At 33.4% G+C, this 12,592-nt stretch overlaps 1 protein-coding gene across 1 annotated transcript; it reads right to left on the minus strand.

Moving 5' to 3' along the window:
• Positions 1-1,051: 1,051 nt before the first annotated feature.
• LOC106763681 (3-ketoacyl-CoA synthase 20) lies at positions 1,052-5,723 on the minus strand. Its single transcript, XM_014647848.2, has 2 exons — positions 5,045-5,723; positions 1,052-2,081 (listed from the first exon to the last, which is right to left on the minus strand). Exons 1-2 carry the CDS (start codon positions 5,660-5,662, stop codon positions 1,296-1,298), a joined length of 1,404 nt encoding a protein of 467 aa, XP_014503334.1. The 5' UTR covers positions 5,663-5,723; the 3' UTR covers positions 1,052-1,295.
• Between the last annotated feature and the right edge of the window lie 6,869 nt (positions 5,724-12,592).

The following is a 12,592-nucleotide window of genomic DNA, read 5'->3' on the forward strand; positions in this document are numbered from 1 at the left end:
GGGTAATTGTGTAATACACAATATAATGAAACCAAATAATACAGGTACTTCAATATATATTAACAAAGGTACAAGACAAACTTCAGTTAAAGTCCACAGTCATGGAGAGACGATTGAAATGAATTATCCTAATCTTTTTAAGAAAAAGTATGTTTAAGAACATTTTTTTTACAATTTTCTGAGAACATAACAGTTTATGATTAGTCATTTTAAATATTTTTTTAAATATAAACTCAAACAGATTAATAAAATAATTATATGTCTTAAAAAATTGTTAAAATATTATCTTCCATCTTTTTATTAGAATTCTTCCAATCCTTGGAACGAATAGGTTAGGTTGGCAATCTCACTACGTATGCAGTACCTGGAAAGAAGCCTGGGGCAGAATTAAGCCCTACGAGCCAATCTTTCTTTGGATTTCGGGCAGGTCGAAGACAGATTAAAGTAAAAATCTATGATTCATTTTCTACAAAGATTTTTCACAAAATTGAAGGTTATTAGAACAGTTTTATTAATTATCTATTTGCACCTGTTCAGATGAAAAAGCAGTTTTTTTCAAGTATTTTACATAAAAAATATATTAATTCACAATATGCAACAAAACTGTAACAGTAAAAAGTAAGTAAATCTATCTTTCTTGATCTTTTCTTGTATCTTTTTTTTGGAAAAATTATTTTTAGTAATTTTTTTTACAATTTATTTGAAGACATATCGATATACTTTTTAAATATAAATTCAAATAAATTAATAAAATAATTTAAAAAATTATTAATTTTTTTTTTTCTTCCTACTTTCCATGCTACCCATTCCTGACCAACACATCAATCACTTCACATATGCACTCACATCCCTTCGCCACACCTCCAAATTACTATTAATGTATGCTCTCACCCACTGCATCTATACCTATAGGCTCCTGCTGCAATTTTCACGCACTCGTAAATACCATCTAATTCAACAATAAAATTATAAAGTAAAAGGTCATTTTAAATTAACCTTAAAATTTTTAATAATAATAATAATGATAATAATTATAATAAAAGGATTAAAGTTTAATAAATTGGTTAAACATTAGATTAATATTAAGGAATATATATATATATAACTATAAGATGGGTCTCTGGAAATATGACGGGTACAAGATGCAAAGGCCAAAAGTAGTTGGCCATGAAACGAAGCTAGAGAAATTACCAACTACATAATTCTTCTTCTTCTTCCCTTAACCAGACAACACACATGCATGTGAATCGAAAACCTTAACAGCAGAACAAACGAACAACCGAAACCATAATGCATTATTTGTTAGTCTTGACGGGGAGAGGATCAATCTTCACAGGAAAATTACCAATCTCATCCTTCCACGCGCTCCTGCAGGATCCAACGTCGATGGTGTTCAAGGCAAGCCAGACCGCAGTGTTGCACTTGAATCCCGACCCAAACGCCATCTGCCACACCCTATCACCCTTTTTCACCCTTCCCTTTCCCTCACAATACGCCAACTCGTACCACACGGAACTGGAAGAAGTGTTTCCGAACCTGTACAGGGTCATTCTAGAAGGTTCCATGTGCCAGTCTTCGAGCTCCAAACTCTTTTGCATGCGGTCCAGCACAGCTCTCCCTCCCGTGTGGATGCAGAAGTGCTCGAAGGCAAGCTTGAAGTTGGGCATGTAGGACTCGATCTTCGTCTTCAGCACCTTCCTCTCGATTAGGTTTGATAAGAACTTTATCTTTTCCGAGAGTGGGAGGACCAAAGGCCCCAGCGACGTGATGTGCACTTTCAGGGCGTCGCGTGCCACGTTCATCAGCTCTTTAGAGAGCGACACACCCACCTTATTCTCCTCGTCCTCCTCCTGGAAGACACAGCTGTAGCTGTTGTCATCGGCGCCTACGTGCGTTCGGAGTGTGTGGAGGAGCTGGTACTTTGCGCGGCGCCGGTCCGACGGGTGACTCGAGAGTAGCGCCGCAGATCCGCCCATGCGGAAGAGACAGTTCACCAGCAGCATCGACGGGTTGTTGCCCCAGTACATGCTCGATATCTCATTTTCCGTGCTCAGAACCAGCGCGTACGAGTTCGGGTGTGCCTGCAAATAAAAAATACCGCAAAATTAATATAATTAATTTATATAAAAATGTTTTTTTCGAAATTATTTATATAAAAAATTAATTAATAATTTTTCTTTATTTTTAAGTCTGTGCATCTCTGTTACGATATTAATTCTATGAGTTATTGATCTACTTTTGTTAGATATATCTATAAAAATGATTATTTTAACTTTGTGTGATATCAGCGACCCACTTTGATACCCGGTAAACATTACCAGTATTCCATTAAAGATGGGTCTACAGTGGTCTAGGTTTCATCCACAAAAGTAAATGGCCCCACATCTTTAAAAAGCAAGTTAATCTCATCGTACAACTACTCACAGTATTGATCCTGATCACTCAATTTCATCATAATACTCCCAAAGCTAACTTTTTATGTTTACTTTTTGGCCCCACCCACGAGCAATGTAAATGTTCACACAGAACACTATACAAACAGCGCAAATGCCGCCTAGAGAAATTATACGTGTAGATCCAAAATAATTAATCACAATGCTGACAAAATAGGCATGGCATCATGAAAATAAAAAATAAAAATAAAAAATCCTTAATAAAAAAATAGTGAAATAAATTAGAGCGAATCAATTTCTCTATAGTTTCACCTTTTAAAATTTTGAATATTTTTTTTTTTGTTTATTTTGGTTTGGTTATTTACTTTTAAATATTTTAATCTTCCTCAATGCAAGTAAAGGAGAATTTCTGACCTAATATGAAATTGTTGAGTGATAAATATGAAATTACACCTCATTTCTGCTTTCCTTTTATTTATAAATAAAATACACATTTATATTTTATTTTAGGTATCAACAAGTTTTAACCACTTTTATTTTTTTTTAGTAATATGTTTCCTAATATATCTAAACATCAATTAATTTCTGAATTTTTGTTTCTTTAATTAATGTCTGACGCTGTAGCAAGTTTGGTTTGAAAAATCTTTCGGCCTTAAAATTCATATGATCATCAAATAGGGCTCATGTGGGCATTAAATTTTCAGGGCACAAGGTTTAAATGCCTTTTTGAATGGACTATGAGCTTTTATGATAAGATAGGGTGGGTAACCATCTCTACCCTACAAACAAACCTCATTTTATTTTCATTCCTAACTCCTAGAGATATCTTTTGCTAACATGTTTTTGATTTTTTTCTTATAAAAGTATACAATATAGAGATATTTTCCTTTTAGTTTTATGACAATAATTAGCATTCATGATATTTTAATATTTACTTATACGGGTTTTTCATATATATTTTATAATATCATTATGTTTTAATAATAAATTATGTATTATTATTTTATTTTATTGATTCATATATTTAAAATAAACTAATAACCGTGAAATAAACAGAAAGTTGTTAAAATTTCTTTTCTATAAAAAATAAAACGGTTCTCAGTGAACTATGAACTGCTGATGGCACTTTATCCGATGACATAAAACGTGGGCCCACCCAACCGATTCACGTAGCTGCTACATGAAACCTGGTATACTGTATTTGACACTCTTAACTTTTCATACAGAATTATATTCACAAATGAAAAATATCTGCTATATGAATTACAAATAGAGATAAATTTTTACATATATTGTATATTTATTATTTTTCTTTCATTCTCTTTTTTTTTTTTTACAAAAATGGAAGTTATGTTTTTAATAATCAAAATATCTCTAGAAGGAGTTGTTAAACAGTATAAATGATTTAAAAATAATATTTTCCAATTTATTACTCTCTTCTTTTTTATGTCTCTTTCAATCTAACATTTTGGAGAGAAACAAAAAACTACATTTTTAAATGCATAAATTATTTATGTTGGGCACATGCAGTGCAAGTACAAAACAATATGTTGCAGAGGAATCAAAAAAACACAACAAAGTGTTGTGATTTTCCCCATTAATGGAGAAACAGATATAAGAGATGCAATTAATGATATACAGTTGAAAATAAATAGAAAGAGGAAAAATGTGGAAAAAATAGTGTTAGAAAAAGGAGATCTAAAATGTTTGAGTTGGGGCAAAATGTGATAGTTTTTCGTACAAATTTTGGAGGATATGCACATTGTTGATGAATATATTTTAGACCTATTGTGATAAAAGTTGGAGATATGACTTAAAATAGATTATTACCTAATATAATATATGGTAAAAAATATCAAAATTAAATAAGCATTTGTATTGTTTAATTTTTCATATATTATTTTGGAATAATAATGTTAATACAATACTTTATGCATGAAAAATGATGTATAAAAAACAGATTTTTAACACGCTTTTTATTTTTATTTTGTTCGAATTTTGGAAATTGTAGATTTCCATCTTATTCAATAATTTAATAATAATTATAATTTTGAAGTATTAACAGAGTATTTATGAGAAGTATTATAAAATTAGACCGGTGTATTTCTTTTCGTATAGTATTAAAAAGTGATTTTTAAGTTAATTCAGTTCAAAATAAATTAAATTTATATGATAACGTTTTATATATTATATTTGGTCTTATATTTAGTGGTAAAACTTTCAAACAACCGGTCTGTCTATTTTCTCTTCAAAAATATTAAAAGTGTCTTTAGTTTGATACTGTGTGAAAAATTGAAATGATTCAAACATGTTGTTGGAAATCTCCATTAAAAATAAAGTTAATTTTTAATAAATAAGTGAGATGCAAAATTTTATTTTTAAAATTTATTTTATGAGATTGAATTAGGTTTAAAATTTAATTTCTAATATAATATTAGAGTGATTAAAACTATCTTAATAATATTTTAGACATTTTTATTTTACTGTATTTGAGATAAATTTAAAATCACTTTTCAACCGTTTTAGTTTCAGGTTAATTATTATTATCTACATTTAGCATGATATGAAACTACAAATATGGAACAAAATCTGCAAAATATCTAAGACAAGACATGAAAATTAATGAGCATGAATGAATGATAAGCTAGAACCTGAAGGAGTTGTTTGGCAAAGTCAACAGCAAGAACCCCTGCACTGCATCCCATGCCACTGAGATTATAGGCCAGAATGTTCCCTCGAAGCTTGTACCGATTGATAATGGAGTCAGACAAGGACGGTGTGGGATTGAACAAGCAACAATTCACAATAAGTATCCCTATGTCCTTCGCTTCAATCCCAGTTTTTTCCAAAAGCTCGTCAACAGCTCCGAAGAGCACCGTGTCGGTTTCCTTCCTAGCCTCGTCCAAGGTTAGCTTTGGCGGAATCGCCAACAGCCCCTCTGGAACATAGGTCCACGGTCCCAAGCCAGACCTGTCGAGAATCTTGGTCACGAGCTTGTAGTTTTCGTCGGAGAGAAACCCCACGCGCTTGGCTCTGTCCAGCAACGTTTCCTTGGAGCAAAGGCACGCCACGCTTGGCTTGAAGCATGCAAAGTCCACCAAGTAAACTTTGCAGGGTCGCTTCATTAAAAAGTGGTATAGCATTGCCATGGCCATGCATGATGCTATTATGATCGAACCTCGTTGTTTTAACTCAGGGACGTAGAAACATGCTGTGCCGACAGCTAAAAGGAACGTGAACAAGATGTTCATGTTGAAATGGTGCAGCATTTTTTAGGGTATGCTGTTGAGTGAGAAGTTTCCTGGTGGGGTTGTGAGGAGGGAGGGTGCAAACGATGGAAATATATATAGAGAATGATTCTTAGGGTAAAGGAAGTTAAGAGGTAAAGGGTGGCAGTTAGAAGCCATAACTGTTAGTAATTGTTTTTGTCAGGAGTTAGCTTTGGTGTTAGTTTACAGTTGGTGAATGTCTTCCAAAGATAATAATAATATCACTTTATTCGATCAAATTAAATAAGGGTGAAACTTATATTATGGAGCAAACTAAAATTTAAACTTTTGGTGATTTGGTGAGAGAGAGGAAAGAGCAAAGGAGGGGTTGAATAGAATAAAAATGGGGATGTTTTTGGAGTTGACACATAATAGATTAATATTTGTTATTTTTAATAACTTAATTAATACATTATAATATCAAGGTCGAAGAGATATTTTATTAAACATATAAAATAATCAAAAATATCTGATTAAAGATGTTGATAAGTAGAAAATAAAATAATCAAAGGATAATCAAGAATATTTAATTAAAGATATTGATAAGCAAGTTATAAATTTGGTTTATGTCAGTTTAAGGTCCATGAGACAAATTATAAATAGAGAGCCAAGACCACAAGCCAGGCACATTCTACTCACAATCCACTACATCCTACTAACGTTTGATCCAACTCAAACATACAATTGTGACACACAATTCCCAGAACCGCTCCTAACTTGAGCGTCGGAGTGCCTTTTGCAGGTACCTCCCCCTCTGGGCAGAAAGGAGACAAGCGGAGAACTCAGTTCAAGCATCAGAAAGCGATAAAGCCATGTCAGAAAGGTTAGTGTCTCGGTCCAACAAAATATCTACTGAAACATTTTGGCGCCTACCGTGGGGCCCAAGAGCAAGCTGAAGAAGCCCAAATGGTGATCACGAGGAGCATGGACGAGCAACAGAATACCAGAGATTTGTTAGTGTAGATGCAAGAACAGATACAGGCACAAGCAAGAACCATACAGGCGCAGACACAAGCACAACAAAAGAAAGCAACAACACGAAGCTGATATAGGCGGAAAGAGAAAGGACAACAGGCAAACGTTCGGCGACTGCGACAAGGAAGGAGGCTCTCGACCAAAGGATTTCCCCTGCATGCCTAAGTTTGATCATTACACCGCTATTAATGTACCTGGGGAAAAAATCCTTGAGGAAGCCCTTAGCACGGAACTTCTCTCGGTCAGGAAGCTTCGTTCACCTAAAAATGTTGATGGAGGAAAGGACTAGGAATACCATCAAAACCTGGGACATACTACCGAAGAGTGCGTAACACTCAAAGATAAAATCGAAGAGCTCATTCGTGTGGGCCATCTCCATAAGTATATGAAGAAGGATCGATCGCGGACAAGAAGCTCGTCAATGTCTTCACAAAGAAACACTGAACGACAGCATAGGAAGGAGGAGCAAAAACATAGGCGAAGTCGTAGCTCTAACCGCATAATCCGGAGGCGTATCAACTAAAAGATATAATGAAAAGTCCTTCTAGCACTTAGAATGCGACTCGTATTAAGTTTATAGTAGTTGGATTTTGATGTTATGTTTATTTCAATTAAATTGTTTTCACATGACTTACCTGTTTACACTTTTGGTATGAATAAAGTCAGGTAGTTCCCTTCAATAACATATGCTCAGTCATTCGGCTTCAATGGTATTGGCCATTCGGCCTCACAGTGCAGATGACATGAGCATGCACTCTTAACCACAAAACCCAGGGAACGCTCTCTGAGAACCCCTAGTCCTAAATCGAGCGGTGAGGTTCTATATGAACTCACTCTCGTCCTAAACTGAGTGGTGAGGCTCTGTACGGACTCACTCTTGTCCTAAACTGAGCGGTGGGGAACGTTCTATGAGAACGCTCACTCTCGTCCACAAAAACCAAGGGAATGCTCTCTGAGAACCCCTGGTCCTAAACTGAGCGGTGAGGTTGTATACAAGCTCACTCTCGTCGTAAACTAAGTGATGAGGTTCTACATGGACTCACTCTCGTCCTAAACCAAGCGGTGGGGAACGTTCTACGAGAATGTTCACTCTTGTCCACAAAAACCAAGGGAACGCTCTCTGAGAACCCCTAGTCCTAAACCAAACGGTGAGGTTCTACACAGACTCACTCTCGTCCTAAACCGAGCGGTGGGGAACATTCTCTGTGAATGCTCACTCTCATCCTAAACTGAAATAGTCACAAGTGTTCAGCCGTTCGGTCATCTACGAGCAACGACTAAAAGCAGTCTCCCTCAAACTCATAAGTCTTGTACTTAATCATGGCTAAAGTTGAACGATTAACTTGAACTTGGGGGGCATTATGTATAGTATGATATCAAGGTCGAGCGGTTACGAGATATCTTATTAAAGATATAAAATAATCAAGGATATTTGATTAAGGATATTGATAAGCAGAAGATAAAATAATCAAAGGATAATCAAGAATATCTAATTAAAGATATTGATAAGTAGGTTATAAACAACCAACCAGATTTTTAGGTAAGTTTGTTTATATTTTATTCTGTTTATATTTTATTGGGTTTATGTGAGTTTAAGGTCCATGAAACGAATTATATATAGAGAGCCAGGGCCACAGGCCAGGTAAGTTCTACTCACACTCCACTACATCCTACTAACGTTTGATCCAACTCAAACATACAAATGTGACACACAATTCCCAAAACCACTCCTAACTTAAGCATCGAAGTGCCTTTTGCAGGTATGGGACTATACAATTGAAGGATAGCTTAAAGGAATTGATTTGGCTACCCATATCACCAAAATGCATTTACTTTTCGAAAGCCTAACCCATAAGAACTCCATGGTTAAGCGTGCTTAGCCTGGAGAAATTCTGCGATGGGTGACCTTTCGGGAAATTTTCCCGGGAAGTGTGCGAGTGAGGACAAAGCACACTAGAAAGTCTCGTGGTGATGTGTGAGGGCAGTCAGCAGTTCCTGTAAGTTGCCGGGGCGTTACACCTCCCCCCTTCGGGCAGAAAGGAAAAAGATTAGTGTCTCGGTCGCACAAAATATCTACCAAAACAGTTATTATTTTATTTCTTTCTTATCAAATTATATATAACACTTATAAAGTCTATTGTTTAGTACCATTTAATACTTTTCTTTTGTCTATGTATATTCTTTTAGGGTTAATTTAACATTGTTATATTTTGGGAGTGTATTTCTCAAATTAATATGTATTTGGATTCAAGAAGGTGAGTTCAGTTGAAAATAAATAATTTATTATTGTTTTTAAATAAATTATTTAAGTTGAATTATACCTTTAATTAAATTTAAAATGAAATTATACTTATGAAACTGAGTATATCTTACAAAGATTATTTTTATGAACTTTTTTCCTTTTTCGTGAGTCAAGTGTGTTTTATTACATCCTATGATATTTGTCCTCTATGGATAAATGATAATGTGTTTGCAAAGACATCCTAACACTTAAGTTAGTAAGGTACATCAAATAGTAATTGATGCTGTAAAAATTGAACGTCTTATTTATCTCGATGAGTGTATTATTTATAGGTTTAAACCCTTTTTTAGTTCCTAAGTTAAGTTCTGATGTTCAGTTTAGTCCCCGCTTATAAAAATGTCGACCTTTAGTCCTTATGATATGAAAAATGTATCAAATCAGTCCTATTCGTTAACAAATCACAAGTTTTTCATTAAGTGATTTGTTGTTCATAACACCTTCCATTAACAAATCACAAAATATTGGATATCTAGGTATGAAAACTTGTGATTTATTGTTCATTAAGTGTTGTCATGAGGACTGATTTGATACATTTTTCATATCATAGGGACTAAAGGTTGACATTTTTAACAGCGAGGACTAAACTGAACATCAGAACTTAACTTAGGGACCAAAAAAGGGTTTAAACCTTATTTATATTATAATTATGTGTTTGTGAACCCTTACATATGTGATCTTTGGTGGGTTCAGTGGCCTATTTACCTCATGAGTCAGTTATTTGATTTAAAATATGCTAAATTAAATAATAACAAGTCATTAAAGTATGATAGACCAGTTTACAATTGGATAGAAATAGATCGTGTAACATCAGGTCGTGTACAATATAGAAATATTTTGAATGGAATTTGAAAAAAATTGAGACGTCTAAACTAAAATTTAAATATAGTTATCGTTCTAGTCAACATTGTTAGAGCGACGACAGTAGAATATTGAAGTGTTAACAAAAACAAAGAAAAGAGTGAATTGGTTTCTCTTTGAAAATGTGTGTCTTTGAAAAATTTTCTCTCTAATTAAACTTACTTAACAGGTAATTAAACAAAGTAAAATAGAGTAAGGGAAGAGAGAAATTTTCGCAGATAATTATGTACTAGTTCAAATTAAAAGAACTCTACGTTTAGTTGTTAATCCCTTCACAAAACCAATAAACCTTACAATCACCCAGATATAAGTTTAAAGGTTTAGAAAACATTTCTCTTGAGAGCACAAGAGATTATATTCACTTCCCATGAACACCACAAGGGATGAAGACTTCCTCCAAATCTTCACGAAGGGTGACAGGTTTTACTCAACAGCAACAACAACACTCAATCACACTTGTAGTGAAAGTTCTCGTTTTGCCCACACCAAGTACCCAAGCCTCTTTATAGAGTTTCACAAAAAAACCTAGTTTTTCACTTCAATTGCATTTTAATTGAGTTGTTATGTGTTTTGAATGAGAGTCTAGAACTTCTAGGTTTAATCATTCTGATAGTCCCTATTTTCGGTGACTTTTTTCAATTAAGTCCTTCATTTTTTCTTTTTCTCAATTGAGTCCCTGTTTTTGAAAAATTAAAGCAATTAGGTAACTGTCATTAGTTCCGTACTAACACCGTTAAAGAGGGTGACACGTGTCAGCTCGTGATTTTTTTGAATTTTTTAAATATATTTAATTTTTTTTCTTTTAAAAATAAAATTTGCCACATGTCAAGTTGACATTATGCCACGTAGCAATGATAATGTGAGGTGGCACTGACAGTGCCACATGTCACTGACAGTGCCACGTGTCATTGCGTTTGTTTCAATCTGGTCCCTGTATTTTTATTTTGTTCCAATTTGGTCCTTGTATTTTTATTTTGTCTCAATTTAGTTATAATTTTTTTAAAAATTTAAAAAAATTTGTTCCTTCCCAAATAAAATACGGTATGTACATTTTCTAAATTTTTGTCTTTAAATTTGTTTCTGTAAGCAAATTATTAGTAATGGTGTATTTCAAATCGAAATATTTAACTCTAGAAACTTTTTATGAATTGTTAAGGAAGTATTGAGACTATACTTGTGTATATTACCTTCACAAAAATATTTATTATTGAGATGTCAGCGTGCCACATGTTCAAAAACTTCACGGCGTTAACTGCATTTAACAGAAAGGCTTTTATTGATTCAAATTGACAAAATTAGGAACCTAATTGATCACTTCAAAAATTAGAGGACCCAATTGAAACAAACCTCCAAATATAGGGACCTGCGAACCTAGTAAACCATTTCTTTACTACTATATAAATAAAAATGTGTCATATGTTAGTTTGTAATTTTCTTATTTTTCTAATAAAAAAATTAATTTGTATAAATTTCTTTGTAAAGATTTATATACAAATAAAATTTTGTTTGAACTTAGAGAGAAACAAAATTGTTTAGTTTTTTAAAAAAAATAGAACTAAATTAAGACAAAATAAGAATACAGGGACCAAATTGAGACAAATTAAAAATATAAGGACCAAATTGAGACAAATCTAATGACACGTGGTCTGATAGTGACACGTGGCACTATCAGTGCCACCTCGCATTGTCATTGCCACGTGGCTCAATGTCAACTTGACACGTGGCAATTTTTTTTAAATAAATAAAAAAAAATTAAAAATAAAAATTAAAATAATTAAAATATATTTAAAAAATTCAAAAAAGTCACGAGCTGACACGTGTCATCCTTTTTAACGGTGTTAGTACGGAACTAACGACAGTGACCTAATTGCTTCAATTTTTCAAAAATAGGGACCCAATTGAGAAAAAGACAAAATGAGGGACCTAATTGAAAAAAATCACCGAAAATAGGGACTATCAGAATGATTAAACCGAACTTCTATTATAGACTTCACTAATGGACACCTCTAAAAATCCATTTTCAAACTTTTCTCGCTAGAATAATGGAAAATCGTAATTGGTAATCGATTATCCATTAATGGATAGTCCAACAGCTAAAGAATTGCTAGAAAACTCAACGGCTAGTCACGATAATCGATTATCATAAGTCATAATCGATTATCAATTTCTGCTGATCGATTTTGAATTTTGGTTTTAAAAACTTACTCTATGATAATCAATTATCTTTGTGGCTAATCGATTATCCATAACCGATTATCAATCTTGATAATCAATTATTTTAGAACATTTTTGAATCCAAAGAGAAATTTAATTACGAAGGATACAAGGAATCAAAAACTACTCCTAGTCTAAGTCCTATACAACATTTTACACTTATTACAAAAGCTTTCCAATACAATACAAGTTTTCATTTAATCTTCTTACATTTGCTATAACATGTATACATGCACAACCTAAGGAAAAGAAGGGATTAGTGGACTTAGAAACAAAATTAAGTTAAAGCTTTAAAAATACCTTTAAACATGAATGTTTCTCTCCCTTTTTTATCATTATTAAAAATTTGTGTAAAGAGATACTCCCCCTAAAACAGGTTATGCTCCACATGCCCCAATCATAAGATCAATGAGTAGTTGTTGTTGTAGTACTTTTATGAAGGATTGCTGTCAAAAGAGAGGAACATGATAGATGCTGCTAGTGGAGGGATGCTTATGGACAAGACGCCAACTGTTGACAGGAACCTTATTACAAACATGGCTGAAATTTATTTGTAAGAGTTTTGCGAAGCAGGAAAAATA

The sequence above is a fragment of the Vigna radiata genome, chromosome 1 (genome assembly GCF_000741045.1).
Source record: "Vigna radiata var. radiata cultivar VC1973A chromosome 1, Vradiata_ver6, whole genome shotgun sequence".
Classification (NCBI taxonomy): Eukaryota; Viridiplantae; Streptophyta; class Magnoliopsida; order Fabales; family Fabaceae; genus Vigna; species Vigna radiata.

Excerpts from the sequence above, each read along its gene's own strand:
- LOC106763681 (XM_014647848.2), bottom strand. The coding sequence starts at position 5,662 with ATGCTGCACCATTTCAACATGAACATCTTGTTCACGTTCCTTTTAGCT. Across the intron at positions 2,082-5,044 it reads TTGCCAAACAACTCCTTCAG|GCACACCCGAACTCGTACGC; the intron begins GTTCTAGCTTAT and ends TTTTATTTGCAG.